The following is a 23,270-nucleotide window of genomic DNA, read 5'->3' on the forward strand; positions in this document are numbered from 1 at the left end:
ATGCTCTGGTTAGCCAAGGTCAGTCTGCTGGATCCTCAGGACAGATGTTACACCTATGAACTCACAGCAATTGTGACAGCATGTGTAAGAGTTATGCAAGAACCAGCCAGATAAAAATCCCAGCACAGAGAATGGAAAGTAGACACAAAATCCCACCACTCGCTGAGGAGGCAATGGCATTTGATGGCAGCTGTGGGAGGAGAAGCCAGTTTTCTTTAGTGATGTGATGCCTGGAAGACTGAGCACATTCGAGGCCAGAGCCCACTCCCCTTAGCATAGGGAAAACCAAAAAAGGAGGAGGAGGAGGAGGAAGAGGAAGAGGAAGAGGAAGAGGAAGAGGAAGAGGAGGGAGAAGGAGGAGGAGAAGGAGAAGTCGTCTAAGTAGAATGGGAGGGGATGGGAGAGTGAGGAGGGTGGTTATTGGAGGAGTTGGGGAGAACAGATGGATATATTCAAAATTCATTGTATGAAATTCTAAAAAAATATAAAAAATATTGCTTTAAAAAAGCTAAGTATAAGACCAGGATTAAGTCAGCAAGGAGCATTCCTCCCAGGTTTCTGTTCCAAGTTCTTGTTGGAGTTCCTGCTCTGATATCCTTCCAAGATGGACTTATGACCTGGGAGGGTGATCCAAATAACCCTTTTCCTCCTCTGAGTTCCTGCCCTGATTTCCCTCCATGATGGACTTAGACCAGGAAGGGTAATTCAAATAACCCCTTTCTTCCTCTGAGCTGCTTTTGCTATTACAGAAACAGAAAGAAAACCAGAGCACATGGTTTGTGTGAATATTTCTGAGGCTTTGCCCACAGAAAGTGTGTCCTAGATGTCCTTCCTGATCTTTGAGTCCCTTGATGGCATAAAAGAAGCCTGCTAGTGGGGACTCTTGTGAGGAACAGCTTTTTACAGAATAAAGTTTGACCTTAGCTCCACCCCATCTGGGGACCTTGTCTTGAAGTAGGATTTGCATAACAACGTATCAAATGGATTTTTTCCCACTTTGAAACTGCTGCTGAGATCAACAGGTAACACCACAGCTGGCAGTCTAAAGAGAGATGTCATGTCATCATGAGGGAGTGTCTAGACTGCCCTCACTGGTTTCTTGTCTTCCTTCAGTCCACACACACAGAAAAGCTAGATGTAAGCAGACACTTGGAAATATTCCCATGCAGAGTATTGTGGGAGGGTGTATGTGAAAAGTACAAACTTACCTCAGGGGAGGAAATGTCAAGTTGACTCGTTGGACATTTCTTCTGGGGCAGTTTGTTTATCAGAGGGCCTACTGTACAACTCTTGCCTAAACATGGGCAACTGGCTAAAGTTGCCCAATGGCCAAGGGAGAGATGGCTCTGTAGACATTCTCTGCCTTTGCAAAATGGCAAGTCAGTGGGGATGTCTTTCTTGAGTCCAGAGTAGATAATGTGGAAGGAGCTTGGCTTGAGCTATCTTGAAAAGCCTGCCTGTCAGATGAGGTGACCCTAAAACCTATGAGAGAGGACCCCAGAACTAGACCTAAAGCCTGAGGATTGAGTAATCACCACACTTTGACAGATACTATTTTAAGTATGAAATATTCCTCACAGACTAATGCTTAAACCTTTGGGGAGATTCCTGTGTCCTGATGGGGGTACTATTTTAGAGGGTTTTAGAAATTTTAGGAGGAAGTGGTCTAGCTAGAAGAAGGTCATTGGGGGCAGGTCCTTGGGGAGGATACCTTGACCTTGAACCTTCCTTGCTTCTCTCTCATTTCCACAGTGAGGGAAAGAAGCCCTCCACTACATGCTCCCAACATCATCATGCTCTACCCAGGCAACCATGTGTGGAAAGCCTTGAAACCATGAGCCAAAAATAGACATTTGCTCCTTTAAGTTGCTCTCTCAGGCATTTGACACGGTGACGAGAAAGCTGATCCATTAGGTAATCATGTGGGGAGAGACCCCGACAAAGCAAGCAGGTGAGCAGACAAGGAGTCACTGGCAAGGATCTCTAGCATCATCCATACCTATGTCTGTGAGGGTAGAGATGATTACAACCAGCCAAGTAGGACTTTTAGCTCCTTCAACACCAGTTCCCTCCCCTTCCCTGTTGACCCCCTCCCCTTTCCTGCCCTCTCCCTACCCTCCCTCTTCTCTCTTCTCCTCCTCCTTTGAGGGTCTAGGGCTGTGGGGTTGGAAGAAAGCAGTGCATTTCCCCTTCATGAACACCACCAATTGCATACCTTAGTAAATGTGGCTGGCTGCCCAGGGAATCAACTCAGAGATATCTAACTCAAAAGAGAAACATGTCCAGATTTCCATACTTCCTTACCTGAGGCCAGCCAGGAACTCCATGACAGCGTTGTAGTTACCCATGTTCCAGCAGCATTTGGCCACATGCACCAAATATGAAAAGACTTCTCGCTTTTCCTCCATGGAGCCTGCTGTGAGGATCAGCCATGTCACCCAGGAGCTCACCTGGAAGATGGGGAGTAGGCATTCACTGAAGACAAGTCCTGAAAGCTTGATAAATAACTTTTTTTGGGGGGGGGGTTAAAAAAATCAGTTTGGGACCTGGAAAAGAAGCAAGCAAAGAGCTCTAAAGTGAAAACCAGCTCCATTGCTGCTTTGATATGACCCTGGACAAGTCAATCTGTCTGCATCTTTTTCTCATCTTGAAATAAGAAGGCTCCATCTTGAAACAAAATCCCTCTTGATCTACACGATTCCTTGAAACTCCAAAAAATACAAGGCCCATGGATACTCTTGATGGAACGTGGCTGATGGACATGAAGATTAAATGCAATCAATGCATTTAGCCCATAAATGTTGAAAACATTTATCAAGCAGGCAAATGTGTGATGTCAGGGCTGGTAAGATGGCTAAACAAGTAGAGGTGACCACCATCAAGGTTTGACAACCTGATTTTCATCCCTGGCACCCACATGGTGGAAAATCTCTAATGTTGTCTTGTGACCTCCACATGCCTGCCACAGCATGGCCTCGTGGTGCATGTGCACAGATGCACACACATGCATACACACAGAAGCATAAGCATAAATAAATAAAATGGGTGATACCAAACAAAAATTACAAAAACATTTTGGAATGATTTCTTTTTTCTTTTTTGAAAATTTAAATTAGAAACAATCTTAATTTACATATCAATCCCAGTTCCCTCTCCCTTCCCTCCTCCCATGTCCCTCACCAACCCTCTTCCCCTTCTGCTCCTCAGGGAGGGTGAGGCCTTCCATGGAAGATCATCAAAGTCTGTCACATCATTTGAGGCAGGGCCTAGGCCCTCCTCCATCTATCTAGGCTGAGAGAGTATCCCTCAATGGGGAGTGGGCTCCCAAAGTCCATTCACACACTAGGGATAAGTACTGTTCCACTATCAGAGGCCCCATAGACTGCCCAGGCCTCCTGTCATCGTATTCAGGGTGCCTGGTTCAGTTGGAAAAATCTCTTACACATACTAATTTATTATGGTCTTCAAATGACAAAAAAATTAGAAGAGTAAATACACTTCTGCAACAGGAGCCATTCCAAGTACTCTGACTGTGCTACCTCCCTTGTCTCTCACAACAGTTCAGAGTCAAAGGTGGTTAGTACCCAAGAGGCTTGCTGAAGACCCTCAGGCAATTGGTAGTGAAGGCTTGCCTTAGACTAGGGGTTGACATTGGGTTGACATTTGGTGGCCTGCACCATAGAGTGCAGCACTCCACCACGGAGTGCTAGGATTACATTTTTCTAGTGTGACTTGGGTTTTTCTACCACGGAGTCTAGAGTGTAAAACGTAGTAATTCACATCTACATTCCCTTTATGCCACTCAGTGTTTAAGGGATCTCTTTCTGCTCTAAGATTATTTTCCTATTGTTCATCTCAGTGCTTGGCCATTGCTGTTCAAGTTGAGTTGCCGTCTCCACCCTGGCCAACTCATGGGAGGGGGACCAGTTGTCTGTTGTTGACCATATTAGTTGTATATTGAGTCAACAACAGAGCTGAAACCTAAGGAACAGCTCTTTCTTCAGCCTGTGTGAAAAGAGGCCTGAACAGACTTCATGGTGACCCAAACATCTGAGGAAATAGGAGTTCAAGGTAGAAGACACACTGCCCACAAATGGAAACAATAAGAATTAATGACATTTAGTGTGGGCAGCAACCATAGAGAGATGTCCAATGCCAGTTGTTCTGGAATCTATGGCATTCTAGGCCCTGGATTTGATCCCCAGCATCACAGCCCAAACAAAAGAAATTAAACAAAGCCAAGAATAAAACAAATAAACTCTCAGGTTAGTGGCCTTATTTAGCCGATGAAAGGTGACAATTTCTTTCCTGGGTGGATCCTCCTAAGCACTCAATTTGGAACAGTATATTTGAAGACAGAGACAGAATTAAACGAAAAAACACCATGAACTGCACCTCCAAGATAATTAAAGAAAAACCATCACCAACCAAACCCAACCCAAACCACAGTATAGAGGACAGATGTGCAACACCTCCTTTTTAACTGCTGCACAGAAACAAATAGGAAAATGGTGGCAATGGGGCCGGGTAGTGATAAAACAGGGCTATTCTCTGCTGGTTGGTGCACTGGAGTAAGAAACTGCTGATTCCTTTCTGAAACAGGCTGAAGCAAAACCTATTACACCAATACCCAGGAGGCCCTGGGTATGCTCTGTTATCTCCTTACTTCAGAGGATGCCTGCCCCCATGCAAAACCAGAACAGACCTGGAATCAGCCCTTCCTGTCATTCTAGGAATTCTCTGGGGTTCTCAGAGCTGAGCTCTCCAGCAGCTGCAAGCAATCCATTGCTTGGTCTCCAAGCCTTGTTTCCTCGTCATTTAACAGTCATTTCATGAAACCTTGGCCCTGCTGGACCAAGAAGATATTTGTGCCAACAGAGACTGGCCGTGGTTTGGTGCTACTAGCCAATTCTTCCTCTAGCTTGGTTTGCTTTTGATGGACCTTAACCTTAGAATGGGAACTAAATCAGACTTGTCTTAACAAGTGGAAATGGGATCCTGAACACTTAAGAGTGGTTCCTCAGAGTTACCCAGTTCCTGTCTGAGGCCAGGGGCTGTCTGAGTCCCATGGCTTTAGGACCTTTGATGCTGAAAGTCACTGTAATATTCTGACTATTCTCCTGCCCTGTAGTGAATGGAAAGGGTTAACCCCCATCCAGGAGAGGCTCCTCCCAGAGAAGCACAGACCACCATTTGTTTGTGTCTCAGTCCTGATCACACACATGCACACAGATTTATTTCCTATCAGTCAAATCATTTCCCATACACTTTCCCACATGCTAGGGAAAAAATAGCAATACCGTATTTCACATGGAAACATAATTTAAACCAACTGTTCCATCCCTGAGTGTGAGTCCCTAGGGCCCCTGGTTGTTGAGATTATATAAGCACTGTTATCATAATCTCTTTCTCGTTCTGACACACACACACACACACACACACACACACACACACACACTAGCTTACAAACTGCAAGGACAATTCTTATGATAGCATAGTGTATTTATGATTTTATTGGTGCTAAGTGGTGAGAGTGTTAACAATTAAACAAAATAAACAAAAGGAAAAAAAAAGAAAGAAAATTTTGGCAGTATCAAATGTTGCCCACAACATAAATGGCAGTTGCAGTTAACAACAGAGCTGACAGGTACTGCCTGCCGGCTCGGAAAGTTTCAGGATGTCAGCCACAGAGAAAACCATGAAAGCACACACAGTACTATTTACTCTACTACAGAGCCCAGAGCACAGGGGTGTTACCTGCAGGTGATTATTTTGCCTTATATCAATGGTCAGCATGAGCAAGCAGAGAATCAGATTCTTGGCCCAGTTCATATATACATAAACGTATGCTTTATTGCTTGAATTATGTGTATGTGCCTGTCTGTGTGAGTTTCTCTGTGAGTATGTGCATTGGCTAGATTCCTCAGAGCTAGAGTTAGCAGGCATTCCAGAGCTCATGGTTATACAAAAATCACCCCCACTGCTAAGCCTTCTTTCCAGCCCCTCACTTTAAGAGCTTGTTCCAGAGGTTTGGGCTTATTCTGATGATCTTACCCCCTGAGCCCCCAGCTTCTCTACAATCTCTCCCGCCTCCCCATCCTGTCCCTCTTTGTCTTTGTTCCTTCCTCCCTTCCAACCTTCTTTCCCTCTTATCCTGGGAGTTGGCTTCAGAGCCTTGCATATGCTAGACAAGCACACTCCACCACTGGCTTACATCCTAGCCTTTCTTTATTTTGAGACAGAGTCTCAGTAAGTTGTCAAGCTGTCCTTGAACTTACAATCCTTATGCCTCAACCTTCCCAGAGGGTATAGTTTTAGCGGTATGCCATTATGTGCAGCATCATTTTTTTTTATCACCATTGTCATCCTTATCGTGTCCCTTTCGGTACTTGTAGGCCTAGCCAAACTGAACATCCTTCTCTCTTCCCACATCCAGTACCATACTGACTGCACCATAGTTTAACCAGGAAGGAACGTTCTTGCAGCTTTCAAATGATCTTTCTTGGCCCACTATGTCTTGTCTATGTCATCTATACGGTTGGATCCTTCTCTTGGTTCACAGACTGGAGTCCATTCTCTAGCCTCATCTCCTCTCACACCCTAGTTTTAGAGAGTTAAACCAGGCTTTTACCATCTTGGGGACCTTGGGATGCTGCTACTCCTATGGAAGGCTCCCCATGCCCAACTTATTTGATGATGTCTATTTATCCTTTAGGAAGAACTTCCCCTAGACCTGTCATCAAGATCTTAACTCTGGGACCCATAACTCAGAAGGGCCCTCACTGACCCTTGTCCAGCTGTAGCCGCTCCTCTAGTGAGAAGTCTGTGGACAGAGAGGACACGACTGTCCACAGGTTGTGCACCCATTTTCTAGATCATTCCTCCTCTGTAAACCCAGGCCTTCCACTTTCAATGAGCAAATGGTACCAAGCCCATTTCTATGTCCACAAACAGCTTTGATGTGTCTCAGTCCTCCTGACTGTGGACCATAATGATCATGGGTGGCAGTGGCAATATGGACAGACTTGAATTAGAGATCTGAAACGTCCATTTATTAGTATACAAGTCAAGATGGGTGTTGTTCTTCTGTAAAAGTTTAAATATTAGAAAAATAGAAAAAGAAAGAAACCACGAGATGGAAACCGGCTCGATGGAACACGAACTATAGCGAGTCTAAAAACCACAGAGTTTTATTACCGGGCGGGAGAGCGAGAGGGGGAGAGCAGAGCAGAGCAGAGCAGAATTAGTGGCCGACCACCGGGAACGGAGAAGGGAGACAGGTACAAGCTTTAAAGGGAAAGCCGAGCATGCGCACTGAGGCTTCACGCATGCGCAAAGTCCTCATTCAGGTCCATAAAGCATAACGAGTGCCATGTGGGAAGATTGGGGAGGCCAATAATCTAGAATTCTTTTATTCTTGTGCCCTAGGCCCCGAAAGGAAGGAATAAATCTTTACTTGACAAAAACATCACTGTTTTTAAGTCTTCGCTGACTTCCCTTTCAGACTATGCGTACATGTTCTGATGCCCCACACCACCCTGATCCCATTGCATATTTGGTGTTGCATCTCCATGAAGGCAGATGTTGAGCCTGATGTATTTACCATAAGTAAACATCTCAGTGACTAGCTGAGATCCACCCTCTGTTAATCTAATGAGAATTAGGAAACAGGTGGATAAACAAATGAATGATGGTTGCCCTCTTTGGAAGGCAAGCTTAGTGGCTCACCCTAGCACCTTCCATCCAGTTCTCTTTGACTTAATGTAGGACCTTGAGGCTACAGTTATGCTGTACTGGGTTTCTCACTGTTGCGCACATGCATATCTAGTTTATTTTTGTTATATTTGTGTGCCTGACTTTCACACGAGTCTGCTCTGTCTGTCTCAGCAGACCCTGAGTTCTCAAGGACAGAGACCATCTTTCCCACATTTCCAGGATGGGGATGCTTGGTGCCTCTGGCCAACAGGCAGGCCATCCAGAGTCCCAGGAGGCCACGGGTAGGGAGGATTCTCAGAGCCCAGGAATTATATTTGGGAAAAGCCTAAGTGCTTCCTATTGCTATTCCCAGGTCCAGAAAAAGGAGACAGATGAATTTCTGCCAAAAGTTTTTTAATATGCCAGCATAAACGAAGTCAGAAAGAAGATCTGTTGCAATGGGTATCTATCTGGTCACTCTAACGGCAAATGTTGGGCTTAACTGGTGCAATACACAGAAGTCTTTAGCATGAATTCTAATTGGTATTAATAATAAAAACCCATAGACACATATTGGGGTTAAAACTGAAGATCAGAGAAGCAAAGCGGCTAGCTACTAGAGAGTTCTCTCCGCTACCAATGCTCAGACCAAAGGGACAATCCTGTCCTCAGATTGCATCTCCAGACTGTACTGCTTTCCTCAGACTGTACTGAGCTCCTGTCTTCTCCTGCCTTATATTCCTCTCTAGTGCTGAGATTAAAGGCTTGGGATTCTAAGTGCTGAGATCACCATTGTGTGAGCTGTTTCCCTTTTAGACTGGATCAATTTCGTGTAGCTCAGTAGCCTTGAAGTAACATAGATCTGTCTGCCTCTGTCTCCCAAGTGTTGGGATTAAAGGTATATGCCACCACTGCTTGGTCTCTATACCTAACTAGTGTGACTAGCTTTGCACTCTGATCTTCAGGCAAGCTTTATTTGCTGGATCATAGACAAAATATCACCAAATAAGTCAATGAAAGTTGAACAAAGTTTCTCTTCAGTATATGTAAAGTGCAGACATCACCACCCTGCACAGACTGATGCGGCCTACACATGCTCCCCCCATATGTGTCACTGCACACACCTGTGTCTGCCCTGTGCTCCTCAAATGTGGGGCACTCGATGGGGATTTCTGGTGACAATGGTTTCTATTTAAATGTGGATCCTAAGACCTCATCCACACTTAGAAATCAGATTCTCAAACAGTAGGGCTGGGCCAAGCTTGAAAACCTGTATTCTCATGTAAACTCGCTGGTGATTCCTAACTGCACCAGAGTCTGAAAATGGGTACAGGGGCTCAGTCTCCTTTGTCATCACCCTAGGTGCAGAGCATAACTCCAGCATAGTGTTTGTGAGATAGTCCCATACTGCAGACCAGCCACTCTGATCTCCTCATTGTCCTAACTGCCTGGGTCCACCTGGAACTAGGAAGAAGCCAGAGAGAGGCAACAAGAACCAGGGGTGGAAATCACAGGTGTGTGAGGTGAACAGAACTGAATCCAACCTCCAGCTCCCCTGTTTCTTTGGGCAAGTCTCAGAGGCAAGCTGTCTAACTGTTCTGAACCTCAATTCCCTCCTCAGTAAAATGGGAACAAAAGTCATAAAGTTCTGGTGAGAGTAAAATGGGGTATTACAGATCTCAATGGTCCCTTTGTGCATAGACAAGAGCTGGGTGGATGTTTTCTGGGTGATCATGGCAGCTGCTGCTTCTATGGCTACAGTTAATCTTGTTATGTGAGCAATGAAGTGGCGGAATTCCAGATATGGATCTCTGAGACCCAGAAGGAAGAATTGCTAAGTCTCCCTTCTTAACTACAAGGCTAGACCAGAAGAATCTGCGAGCACCTGGGGCACAGTCCTTCCCTAACAGGGTAACTCACAGGCCACGTTTTCTTCATTCCTTGTTAGGAACAAAATGGCATTTTAAAGTTATAAATTACCTGATCTCATTCATTCAGATTCCTAGACACAGCTGTACCTGAAAGTCAATAACTACACACACACACACACACACACACACACACACACACACACACACACACACACTACCGAAAATCTCTCCCTCTCTTTCTCTCTCCCTCTCTCTCTCTGTCTCTGTCTCTCTGTCTCTGTCTCTGTCTCTGTCTCTGTCTCTCTCTCACACACACAAAGTCCTGACAAGTGATTCTCTCTCTTCTAATAAATACTTGCTATGTACCATGTGCCAACTAGACCAGAGAAAACAAGACACATAGGAGAAAAATCACACGAACAACAAATTAATTAACAGTTCATTTGGTGAGCACACGGTACCCTTTGCCCACTCATGTGCTGCATTTCTAGAAGTCTGATTTTTCTACCAGAGCTGGGTCCCAGTGGCCATCCTATCCCTATTGTGGTGATTTGAATGAAAATGGACCCAACAGGCTCATAGGGGGTGGCATTATTTGAAAGAATTAGGACATGTGGCCTTGTTGGAGTAGGTATGGCCTCGTTGGAGGAAGGGTGTCACTGAGGGGTGAGGGTGGGCTTTGAGGTTTCAGAAGCTCAAGCCAAGCCCAGTGTTTCACTGTCTCTTTGGCTGCATGCTGATCCAGAGGTAGAGCTTTTGGCTTCTTCTCCAGCACCATGTCTACCTGCAAGCCACCATGCTTCCTTCCATGATGACAATGGACTAAACCTCTGAACCTGTAAGCAAGGCCCCAATTAAATGCTTTCCTTTAAAAGAGTTTCCACATCACAGTGCCTCTTCACAGCAATAAATCCCAAACTAAGACACCTCCCAAGGCTGTTTACATCTCTATGTCACATCATCCCTTCCACACTTTGTGCACCATTGTGCATTTGCTGGGAGCTGAGTGAGGCATGCCGGTAGGAAGGACGGGAGTGAACCGAAGAAAGCTAGGGCTGCACAGTTGGCCCTACAAGTAGGCCAGTTGTGTGCATGTCCATCTTCTCCACACTGTCAACTCCTAGAGAGTAAGAGCACATTCTGGCCACGCTCCTACTGCTGGAAGAATCTCTTGTCCATAGTTAGCAAACACAGTTGTTTATTCCTGAATCCTTCAGCTATAAATTCCTTAAACACTCAGAAACTGGGTTTGCATTCACAGTTACTTAATGACTCGTATCAACTACGGAACATATTCTGACCGAGGTACACAGGCATCACTTTTAGTTAGGCAGGCTTGGGAGAATCCCAGCAGCTGTAAGGTAGCATTAGTCTCCTCTCTTGCTACACTCAGTGGAACTGAATGGGTCATATTATCTGAAGCTAATGATGAAATGGGGTTCAAAAGCAAGCCTCATCTCATACACACCCTATTCTGTAAAAGTATGTATTGATACCATAGAATAGGGTCTTGATTATTTCATCCCATTTAAGTATGGTGGAATTAAAACCCATAACTAGCACTTACATCAAAAGCCTTGCACCCAGGGAGCTGTGAGCTCAAAATCAACCTTATCCCACTTGAGGATTATTTATCAAAGCCCCCACCCCCCCAGGATCTTTCTTTTTGGTTTTAGAGATTGAAGCCAGGGCCTTATGCATATTACATTTGTGCCCTAGCACAAAGCTACATCTCCAGTGTCTCTTAGCATGGCTGAAAGAGCTCGTGCTGGGTCTGTCATCTCTCTCTTGGTTTATAAAAAACTGAAGCTCAGAGAGGTTCAGTCCCAGAGCTGGGAAGTGACAGAGGTAGGATCACAACCTGTCCCTAGGGCTCCCCACACCAGACTCTGCTGGCATGAGTAGGTTCTTAAATGTCAGTGTTTAAGGGGGACTCATCTTGAATCTCTTTGCTTTGTCCTCTCCATGGGTACCACTCTTCACTTGGCTTGGACTTGCCTACCATCTCTGCAGCCAGGCTCCAGCATCTGTCTCTTGCTCTGAATATACATGAGTGGATGGGACATATCAGGAGGACTCAAAGTCTCCTCGCACCCATCTTGTCTCCTGTCCCTGACTCCTTCACCTCCATCCTTCCATTCAGTGGGTTTCCAGTAGTCTGAATAGCATCTCCTTCAGGAAGCCTACCCTAAACTCTCAGACAGTTTAGAGTCCCTCTGTGCTAAAATAACTTACTGCTACATTTGCTACCTTTGCACAGCGACCATTATCTCTCATGGGAGAAGAAGCCCCTTGAAGCGGAATTACTTTGCTCATGTCTCCCAGCACAGGTCTGGTATGAGTGGCAAGTGCTCATCAACATCTCTTTTGTGTTATGCATGACTTACAACAGCTGATTACCTATTAGTACTGCTCTTCTCAGAAGATGACCCACATACCACAGCAGGGGAGAGGACTAGTGGTTGTGGTATAAGTATAAAGAGTGGGGCAAGGTCACTGACCTCAGACCTGATGCTGTCCCATCACAATCACCTGCCAGCTTGCTCTTTACTCAAAAGGCTGGTATTGGGGAAATACATCCAGGGAGTCTGTAGCATGATAAATGAAAGACCCAGAGACTGATATCAGGGTTCAAACTTCAAGCTGAGATCAGAAAGGCAAAGCAGCCAGCCACCAAACCAAAGGGGTGATCTCAAAATGCTCCTGATTTCACTGGCCCTCAGATTCACTCAGACTGCTATGCTCTCAGCAATGTGGCTAGAGACTAACTCCCGGACTGAATGCCTCTCCCTTTTATACCTCTCAAATCCTGGGATTAAAGGCATGAGCTCTGATTCACTCTCTGGTAGTCTTGGATTCAGAGATCCATCTGCCTTTCTCCTGAGTCCTGAGATTAAAGGTGTATACCACCACTGTCTAGTTTCTATAGGTAACTAGCGTAGCTGACTTTGCAAACTGATCTCCAGTGGCTTTATGAGATCATAAACAATATGCCACACAGAAGGCTGATGGATAATTTGGTTTGTTCTAGAAGATTCTATTTGCCTGAGACACTTTAGTGCTGGAGAGTGAAGGTAGTGGAAGACTTCTCTCTCTTTTTTTTTCTAGAATGTCTTAGGCCCATCCAGAGGTTCCCTGGCTGGCTCTCTTGCTTGGAGAAACCACTAGCCAGAGGCCAGAATTCCTGAGAAAAGGGAATGAGTGAAGTTTGCCTGCCAGGATTACTGAGAAGGATCAGGAGCTTTGGAGATGTGCTGTGAACCTTGAGAGCCCCAGTGCAGGGAAACACCTGCCACTGGTAAGTGAAAGAGAGTCCAGAAAGCCTCCATGTCACTTGGTATGGAATACCAACTTTCACCTTCTACTCTGCAGATGGTGAGCTGCGAGCTGGGGGCTAAGGCCTCAACCAGCACCAGCAGTCAGAAAGGGGAGAGGGGAGGGAACAAACAGTCTGCATGTGTTGGCAGATGTTCCCCTCAGACTGATCTGTGGGAATAAACAAAAGACATTGATATCTCTCAGATCTCAATTACTTCCCAGCCCTGCTGGACATGGGGATATGTTATAGACCACCAAGACCAGCCCATTTGTTCGGGACACGTACATAGAGCAATCTGGACATAGAATTCCATGGGGGATAAAATGTGATGGAGTGAATCCCAGCCTCTTTGCTTCTCTTCTTATGGGCAGAGAACCTGTGTAGAGAGATAAGAGCATACCAGATGGCAAAGAACACGGAACTTTGAGCCAAAAGCAGAAATGTTCATTTCTTGGCTCTGCCTCTCACTATTTTTGTGACCTGGAGTAAGTTTTCTAATTACCCTGAGATGCAATTTCTTCACCTATAAACTAGGCATCATCAAATGTCCTCTATTTTAATGGGTGTGTGACTAATAAAAGGGATAATATATGAAAAGGGTTCCAGTGCACAGAGCCAAGTACATCTCAGTAACTAAAAATAATAGGCAGTTTCCTCTTCACACTGTAGACCTTATGGAAACATTGAGACTGTTTTATTACCACTGCAGCTTCACTCCTCTGCTTAATAAAGAGAGACTTCCCAAGGATAAGAGCCTTCAGAAGAATGATTCTTCTTGCCTCTTAAAGTATCCGGGAAAGAGGAAGCAAAGGGAGGCAGAAGGAGGGCAAGAGAAACCTTCATAAAAAGCCTACCAATAAGGCTGGGTAGATGGTCCAGTGGGTATAGTGCCTGCCACTCAAGCACGAGGACCTGAGTTCGGATCCCTGGAACCCAAGTGAAAAGTCAGGGGTTGAGAGTACACGTTTGTAATACTAGCGATGGGGTGGGGAGGGGCAGAGATAGGCAGATCCCTTGCAGATCATTGGCCAGCTAGCCTACCCTAGTTGATGGGCTTCAGGTTCAGTGAGAGACCCTGTCTCAAATAATAAAGTTGGAGAGCAGGCCAGATGACTCAGTGGCACCTGTTGCCAAGCCTGACAACTTGAGTTTGATCCCTGAGATGCACATGTTAGGAGAGAACTGACACCCACAAGTTGTCCTTTGACCTCTACATGAGTACCTTGGCACACGAGTACACATACATACATATGTAAATAAATGTGAGGATTTTTTTGTTGTTTGTTTTTTGTTTTTAAAGGTAGAGAGTGATCAAGAAAAGATGCTGGTCCAGAGGCAGAGGCAGGCAGATCTCTGTGAGTTCGAGGCCAGCTTGGTCTACAGAGTGAGTTCTAGAAAAGCCAGGGCTACACAGAGAAACCCTCTCAAAAAACAGCAAAAAAAGAAAGAAAGAAAAAGAAGAAAAGACACTGTAAATAACACACACACACACACTACATATATCCCCCCCACTTCTCCTGGAAGTCTGATGGCTACCATATTAGTAAATCTCAGGGTGCAGCTGGAACTGAGGTCTCTCTCTCCCTCTTCCTCCCTGCCATCTCTCTCTCATATACATAAGGGGGAAAAACAACCCATCACTAGACAGTTTACATAAAACTGCCGGTGAGGGGTTGGAGGCACATGAGCAAGAGTACAGCCCGAGGCACTTAACTGAGAATATGGGGACAAATGGATAAGGCTTGCCGGAGAAAGAAGCCCTGAACAAAGATGGTGGTAGCCTCAAACTGCTGCCCCAGGGGTCTTGGTCCTGGGTCCTGGAAGGATTAGTTGCATGGGATTCAAATGTCCACAATACACTTGCCTTTTCAATATTTCCCCCTGATTTTTGAAAATGAAGTCATTGCTGGGCATGGTGATACATGCCTTTAGTCCTAGCTATTCAACAGGCTGGGGTGGGAGGGCCACATTAGTTTCCGAGTTCCAGATAAGCTTGGCAGCACAGTGAGACCCCCATATCAACAAACAACAGTAACAATAAGTAAACCGTAAATAAATAATAAAATAATTCATAAAGAAAATGAAAGTAGGAGCTGGATTGATGGCTCATCCGTTATGCTCTTCCAGAGGATCCGGGTTTGACTCCCAGCATCTACATGGTGGCTCACAATCATTTATAACTCCAATTCAAGGGGATCTGACCCTTTTATAAGTCCATAGGCACCAGCCACACATGTGGTACACTGATATACGTGCAGGCAAAACACCCACACACATAATATAAGCAAAAATTTTAAGAGGAAAACAATGAGAAAAAAGTGGAAGTAATCTTTTAGGGAGAAAGAACACATCCCAATTCTGTGTAAAAACCAATCAACAGAGTTGTGGCTATTCAGTGTAAGGTACAATTATGTGAAGTTCCCCAGCTATTACAGATCCTGTATATAGACAGTGAGTGTGCTCTGAGACCGTGGTGGAGCAAAGCAAAGGAACGTCAGCCATACTAGCAGCCGGCAGCACAGAAGCCAATCCAGACTATCAAACAACTGTCCAATGGCCTGCTCTCACACTTCTACCCTGCACTGGTTGCTCAGTTCTCCTCCTCGCTGCCTGTTCACAGCTCTGGCATTAGATTTTGAAATCTTGATGGACAGACAGACACTTGATATGACAGCTTAGAAGCCCCCCTGTTCTTCTCCAGGTGCTCGGTGACCAACAGCCCAGCAGCAGGTGTTACCCCATCCTGTTGTGAAGACCCCAGACAGAAATAGGTCAGCAGGGTTCTGATGTAATGTTTCCCAAACTATGCTCCAGGGCACATGTCCTGCCAGATGTTACACATTTTGTAAAGAAGTGTCTGGGGCCGTATAAGTTCAGGAAACACTTGGATTTAAAAAAAAAAAAAGCTTTTTAAAAATGTACTGGCAGGATTTCTTGGAGTGTTTAAGATGCTGATGAGAAGAGGTGAATCTCCAAGGAGGATAAGTCCCATGTTCCCTGTGTGCCTATGCATTTTATTTCCCTCCCAGCAGCCAGAAGAGCTTGGATCACGAGCCCCGGGTCTCTCCCAGCCTCTTGCACCTGGTGTGGGTACAGTGCAGGGCTCCTGCCCCCTGGCAGTTTTGCAGATCTGATACCTACATCTGGCTTCCTGAAAGCATATCCCTTCATCACTAGAAACTGCTTGGGGTTGGGGTGGGGAGCTGTAGGAGGTGGGAATAGTCAGGAAGGGCAGCATAGTGTGTTATGATTGGTGCCACAAATTCAGAAGCAGTGTGTGACTGGAAAAATTCTAAATCCAAGACACAAAGGAAGGTTTTCCTTATAATTCAAAGCGAGGTGTCTGAGGCACCCAGGCTGTTGTCATTTCATAGGCAAGGCAAACGTGAGGCAATTTCCCGAGAACAGAGCAGTCCTTACCAGGGTCTTACTCTATGATATAGCAACCAATCAGCAAGGACTTAGAAGGCTTCAATTTAAAAAGGCCTTATATCTTATTTAGTTCATTTTCTTTAGTTGCTGACAGAGGGGATAAAGGTTAAGTGTCTCACAAAGGTCACTCAGCAAGTGTTAGTTCTGGGCCTAGAGTCCAGGTCTCCTGACATCTGAACATCCTATTGGCATCACCTGCTGGGTGTCAGCTGTCTCTGTGAGGAAGCCCTGATTCCTCTGTGGGCCCTCAGATACAGGCTTTTCTGAGAGACATGGTGCATGCCTGGAATATATGTTGGGGAGAAAGGGAGTAGTGTGTGTGGGGGGGGGAGGGGGTGGGAATGGCAGCATCTGCTGTAGATAACCAGCTTGATTTAGGAGCAATACCAAGGCAAAAGCCTGGGACAAAGGGCAATACAAACAAGAGCACCCTGCTCGAGACCTTCCAGGACACAGCTCTCAACACTCTGGAGGGCCCGAGAGGTAGCTGTGGCAGCACCCCTGTCTGAAGAACCCCAGGTATGCTGCTGCTTCAACTTGTGCCTCTAGCTCCCGGAAGACCAGGTATGCCCTGTAGACTGAGCTGTGGGAGGAAGAGGTTGGAGACAGGGCAGAACGCTAGAAGGGAAGCTCCGGGAAAAACAGGTCAGAATCAACAGTGCAGTTGCCCTTTGTCTAACTACCCACGGGAGAGAAAGGACAGACCAAAGGAAGAAAACTTCCATAGTCCCTAAGTCAGGGAAGGCAGCAGGAAGAGGACCTGGTTAGGATCTGCTTCAAAATGGGAGGGCACAGCTGCCACCACCCACAGTGATTAGGGGTTCAGTGGACACACTGAAGGTTAAGAGCTGCAGACATTCAAAACCTTGGTCCTGGGGAGGCTTTAGTGAGTGTCAGATCTTCAGAGGAAGGCATTCCTTCTGGAGACTGGGGCCACCGGCAGGTGGGATTAAAAGGCATAAGAGAAAGCCTGTTTGTTTTCTTCAGAGCAGTCAATCAAGGCAGATTAGGGGCTTGGTGACAGTTCCTGCGAAAGTGACAGACCCCCTAGGGCAGGGCAGGGATTGTCTACAATGCCTGACTATTGAAAGCTTATACATATCCTGACAAGAAAATGTGTAGGGGCCAAACACCAGCCTGTTTCCTTGTAGAGAGGGGGAAATACTAGCCTCGGGGGTAAAGGCATATTTTATACCTGGTTTAGGCAATCACTTGGAAGAAATATTTTCTTGGTAAGTGGTTAGAGTGTGGATGACAGAAACAGACAAAACCAAAACAAAAAACAACAATGAAATATTAGAAGATGACAACTATTGATTTTTTAAAAAATCCTTAAGCCAAATCCAAACAAAAGAAGATTGTGCTTTTGGCTTACTGTCTGGGCAGGTATTCTGTACTAGGTGCTGGCTCAGCTCTAGTGTTTACTGAGCATGAAATACAATTTCTTATCTCCTTCCCTTGTCTTCAGTTTAAACATAGGCTATGAACAGAATAACAGCTTTAAAAGAAACGACAGAGAAGAACTTTCTAGCCCTAGAGGCGTGGCAAGGAGTTCAGCCGATTTTGCTAATATTAATAGCTGCACAGAGGAGGATTTCTAACTGTGGCATTTGGATTGGTGAGGCAACGACATGTCATGTGGTGTTTCTTTAAATTTGTAACAAATTTCAAGTGACTATTACATGTTCCTTGCTAGTTACACAGTATTCCCTTGAGCCCCCCACTAGACAATATCATTTCTATACTCAGGTATAAAATATGTCCACATTATACTAAGCCCTGGCTTTGAAGTCTACATTTTTATATTTTTCATGAAATGGAGAAAAACTAATAAAGGATAATGCTTTTGGATCCAAGAGACACCACAGACAAATTTGTAGGTGATAAGAAGTAAATAAAAGCAAACTTTGCTATAGGTTGATAAGAGTTAAGTATTTAAAATCAGTAATATCTGAAAATTACATTTTCACAAAAAGATAGCTAAGAAAAGTCTTTCTCTTTCCTTTTATTTTTCTAAGTATTTGACAATGCAGCAAAAATGTAAATATTTAGTTAAACACTTTGCAGAAACAAAACTGGTATGCATAGTTTTTTAACCTTTAAACTCCAAATAAGTAGATCTAGCCCTCTATTGAATACATCCAACACATGTGGCATATAAAATCTGGCCTAAATTTCCTTAAATCATCAGACCTGATTTAGTATTTTAATGATAAAACCCGATGTTCTGGTTTACATGCCCTGGAAGAAAAGAGATACACAACCTCACGACGAACACTCACCAGTGTAAATCTGATTAAACTCGATGCCAAACAAGGATTGGAAAGAGAATGACATTTGAACAAACAATCCTTTAAAAAGTATTTTTCAAATCCACTTAAATGTTCTAAAAACTTCTGAAATGTGAGCCAGCAATATTTACTTACATTCCATGCCTGCATTACAGTGCTAGCTTGGGGTCATGGACTGGTGCTCAGAACCGGAACCGTGCTGACAATTAATTTGACTCTCTAGTCTGTGTTTCGAAGTCTGAGGAGAATGGCTGTGGATATTTTTACAAATGGCAACGCCATCTGGAGACCAGGGATTCTTAAATGTTTGGGAAAGACTAGAAAATACACAAGTTCACACTCTCCACACTCTACAGTTTTGTGATCTAATTAAACAGGCCAGGAGACAGGAGAAGGTTTTCTGAGTTATCTTATAGAACTTTGTGTATAGGGTCCTGGACCTACATGTGCCCAGGAGTGGCTGAGGGTCTTGTTCAAATGAGAATTATGACTCCCACTCAGAGTGTGAGATGTGGGCACAGGAGTCCACATTTCCATGGAGCTCTCAGAAGCTGTAGCTGCCAGTAGTTACATTTTGTTCTCATGTTTCTTTGGTGTCTTCCAACCTAAAGTTCTACCACTGTCCCCTCAGTTTCATGTCCTCATGTAATTGCAAAGCCTACAGGCCTTTCATTCTGTAGGATGGCCCATCAGCCTGTCCTGATGACAGAACAGTCCTCACGACCAGACTAAGATGATGTCCTACTCTTGGGAAAGTGGTAGATGAGATTGGGCTGCATCACTACAGACAGCAAAAACCAGAAGGCAGTGATGGAGACCCTTTTCAGTTGGACATAGGAATGTTCATTATCTGATGAGGTGGTGTCTCCCTGGTCTTACCCAATAGTCATCAATCCATGAATTTTTTTTGCAACTTAGCATGTGTCTGTCTAACTAAGATGTGAGATCCATGAGAGTCAGAATTTTGTCCAGCTTGTACTACAAGATCCCCTGAGCCTAAAACAATGCATGGCATCCAATCAGCATTTCTGGACAAATGACTGAATGACCGAATGGATGGTATTACAGGCACACCCTCAAAAAACAACTGCTGGCTGGCTGAGGAAGGCAGGAAGAGCTTGTTTCCAGTCAGGCTGGATCAGAAGAGCCATCTCTAGCAGCCTAGCTCTGAAATGTAATTCCAGTTGACAGGGGACCCAGAGGTAGACCTGGGACTGCTCATCTTGGAAAGGCTGGAGGGATGCTGTCCTCATCATAGCAGAGAGGTTTAAAGAAGCCACGATAGGTTGTTTCTTAGGTGAGGTGGCCATGTAGCATCTACCACCAGATCCTTGCCAGCTGATCCTCCTTTCTGTGTCCCATTTCTTTAGTCATTCAACCATCTGTGGAATTGCATCAAAGTGACAAGACTGGTCTACGCTTCATGGGTTAAACAGACCTTTTCAGATGTATTTCCATGCAATGGTCCTTCATGTCATCTTCTTTCCTCTCCTCATCACCTGCCCTGGGTTTATCATAGAAAGTAATATATGCTTGCAGAAAAAGCAGATCAACAAGGGAACAATAGTAAACAAAGTCTGCTCCTTCCTCACCTTACTGTGGGTTGCCTTAAAAATCCCGGTCATTGGCTTCAAGAGAAGAGTGGCCTGGGGCCTGGAAAGCTGGCGGGAAGGACGACTTTTACAAATCTGAATTGCTTTAGCATGTCAAAGGCCTTGCCAAGGATATCAATATTAAACTGTCTGCAGCATATCACACTTGTCAAGACACTGGCTACATGCATGGAATTCCAGGCAGACACTCCAGGTTCACACCAGGCATCCATTCCTTAGATTCCTTAGGACTCATGCCTTGGCCAAGAAAGACTGTCAGTGAGCAGCATACCTGGGCAGGCCCGCATCAGTGTATCAGAGTACTTAGAGACATGCTTTGAACTACAGCCTCTATGAAGACTCTCTACAAGACACAGCCCAAGGGAGATTTGTCCTGCGAAGGCTTCTGCCCTAGAAGATACCAGCCACAAGCCATGAGCTGTAGGAGGCATCATGGACTCTGACTTAGCATACTCTTGCTTTTCTGCCCCATTCTCTCTCTCTTTCTCTCTCTCTCTCTCTCTCTCTCTCTCTCTCTCTCTCTCTCTCTTCTCTCCCTTTTCTTTTCCTGCCTTTTCACTCCCCTCTTTTTTCCAATGACGAGAACAACATTATCCATGATAATTTTTTCCCCCCCTGGGTTTTTAGAAAACTGTCCAACTTCGTAGTTGGTAGCATCTATTTTCTTATTTTCAAGATTCTAGAACTTCCTATTCTGTGATTTTTAAAGCTTCCACAAAATACCCCCTCCCATTTACAAGTAGAAAGAAACATAAATATGACACCAGCAGTTTGGTGCTGCCATTTTATTATTTATAGGAACAGAAAACAAAGGCCAACAAAGTTCCCTTTGCTAAAGCCAAAAACAGCTGGTAAGTGGAAGGACTTAGGCGAAGATCCGAGGCTTCTTGTCCTTCCCATTACCTGAAACTATTTCAAACTAGGGACTAATAAGTCTTTTGCCTTCACATGCTTTGACTATTGACTGAACTTGTTTTGGTTTTTGCTCTCTCTGTTCCTGGGAAGGGCAGCCAAACGTGGGGCCCTAGTACTCTTCTCTCTGCCACCCCTGTTAGCACACAAGGCTGAGTCCAGGAGTGAGGAAGACACACCCTCACATCTTTGTTTTATTCTGTTCCTTAAAAAAAAAAATAGAGGTGTCATATATTTCACATTGGCTTTGCAATGTAACCGAAGACAAACCTTGAACCTTGATCCTTCTGGCTCCACCTGGTGTATGCTCGGGTGAATCATTACATCCAGGTTTTGAGAGGATTCAACCCAGTGCTTGTCTGCTAGGCAAAACACTCTACCAACTGAGCTATACCCCCCAGCCTGCTTATATCTTTTTTTATTTCTTCATATGGAGGCTCAGATTCCACACAGAATTTTATGTGTAATTATGATGCCATAGATGAAACAGCATTAAGAATTAAGGCATTCCTGATTATTATATTATGGTCCCCAAGAGTGGTGGGGGATCACCAGAAGCTGAGAGACAATAAGTTTATTGCAACCCGACGAACTCTATATGTTATTTAGAGGATCGGTATGTGGCGCAGTGGTACAGATATGCTTAGCATGTGTGAAACTCTGCATTCAACCTCTAGAACCACACTCAGATGCACACAAAGGGAAATTAGGCTACCACACCACTTGTAGACAGTGAATTGGATATAAATTAGTAATTTCTACATAAAACTGCAATATGGACTAAATAATCCTACTTGTACCTTCATGTTTTGCTGTATAGATAAACAGGACAAATGTAGAAGGAGTCCAGAGAGGTACTGGTGGAGAAAACAACTAATTGTAGTTAGTGTATCCATGATCAAGTTAGTGCCACTACCATAGACCAATTCTATTTCATTTCACCAAGGAGGCGAGAATCACAAAGAGAAACCTGAAGGACAGAGTATCTGCTGAAGGTGCTAAATGGGTACAGCAAACAGCTTTGGTACCCTGGGTCGGGCTGCTTTGGAGGTGATGTTTCAGATGGCCACTGTGATGAGACAGTTCTCATAAAACAAGCCAGTGGACGCATGCCATGGAAACTGCCCCCCTTCTGTTGCGCCTAAACTGACTTAAATGTTTAATATAACTGCCACGTGTAGAGCAGGTCTGCACAGCAAATACCTGGACCTTTTACCAACTTTATTCCTGAAGGCAGCTGCCTACTTATGCTGTGCTTAGACTGATTATATTGACCAGGATTTTCTCATACTGTCACCAAGTATAAATGGCCAACTGAGCATAGACTTTGCCAAGTGACCTAGAGAGGAATACTGGGTACAGATTCCAAGTGCCACCCAGAAGAAGAAACTAGACAAGAGAATGTGAGAGAGAGAGAGGGAACTAAGGGGAGCCCCAGCTCCTACCTTGGCAAGCGGGGTCAGGTTGCCTGCTTTCAGGAATAAAGTTGGTCTAGGTATTTATTGTGCAGATCTCTTCTACGCATGCCAGTCATATGAAACAAACTTTAAACAGTTGCATTAAGCAACCTTTTAAAGTTGGTGTTATTTGCTCTTATTCATTAAGGTGAAAGGAAAAACTAAGGAACATTTGAAACAACAAGCTAAAGCCAAGCTGGATTTTGTCTTTAATCTGGCAGAAGGACAAGCCTTTGGTTTCTTGCCCAGTGTTTGAAATGGTGATCTACTGTCTTTTAAAATAACAATTTCTTCTCCATATTTCTTTCCGTTTTTGAAACAGACAATTGGTCTGATACCTGCAATCATCTTTTTCTGTGGGTTGCTTAGTGAGTGGCAATAAAACGTTCATAATAAATATTTCATGTAAGGCTCATTAAGTTCAAAGCCAAAGAGCTTCAATGAGCATATCTTTTCCAAAAATTCAAGAATAAACTGAAATTCCTCAGAGAGGATTTTTCAGTGGGGGAAATTGTTATTGGAGGCTGGGTGCTGGTGGCTCACACCTTTAATCCCAACACTTGGGAGGTAGAGGCAGGTGGGTCTCTGAGTTTGAGACTAGCCTCGTCTACAGAGCGAGTTCTAGGACAGCCAGGGCTACATGGAGAAACCCTGTTACAGCAAAAAAAAAAAAAAAAGAA

At 44.6% G+C, this 23,270-nt stretch overlaps 1 protein-coding gene across 2 annotated transcripts in view; it reads right to left on the reverse strand.

Annotated features, from left to right (window-relative positions):
* The window catches only part of Plce1 (phospholipase C epsilon 1), a 286,564-nt gene that overhangs the window by 82,411 nt on the left and 180,883 nt on the right, over positions 1 to 23,270 (reverse strand). For both annotated transcript variants that reach the window (XM_027407429.2, XM_027407428.2), the window contains exon 5: positions 2,305 to 2,450. In XM_027407429.2, coding sequence (XP_027263230.1) covers positions 2,305 to 2,450 — 146 coding nt within the window. The remainder of the gene's footprint in view (positions 1 to 2,304; positions 2,451 to 23,270) is intronic.

This window comes from Cricetulus griseus, chromosome 3 (assembly GCF_003668045.3).
Source record: "Cricetulus griseus strain 17A/GY chromosome 3, alternate assembly CriGri-PICRH-1.0, whole genome shotgun sequence".
Lineage (NCBI taxonomy): Eukaryota > Metazoa > Chordata > Mammalia > Rodentia > Cricetidae > Cricetulus > Cricetulus griseus.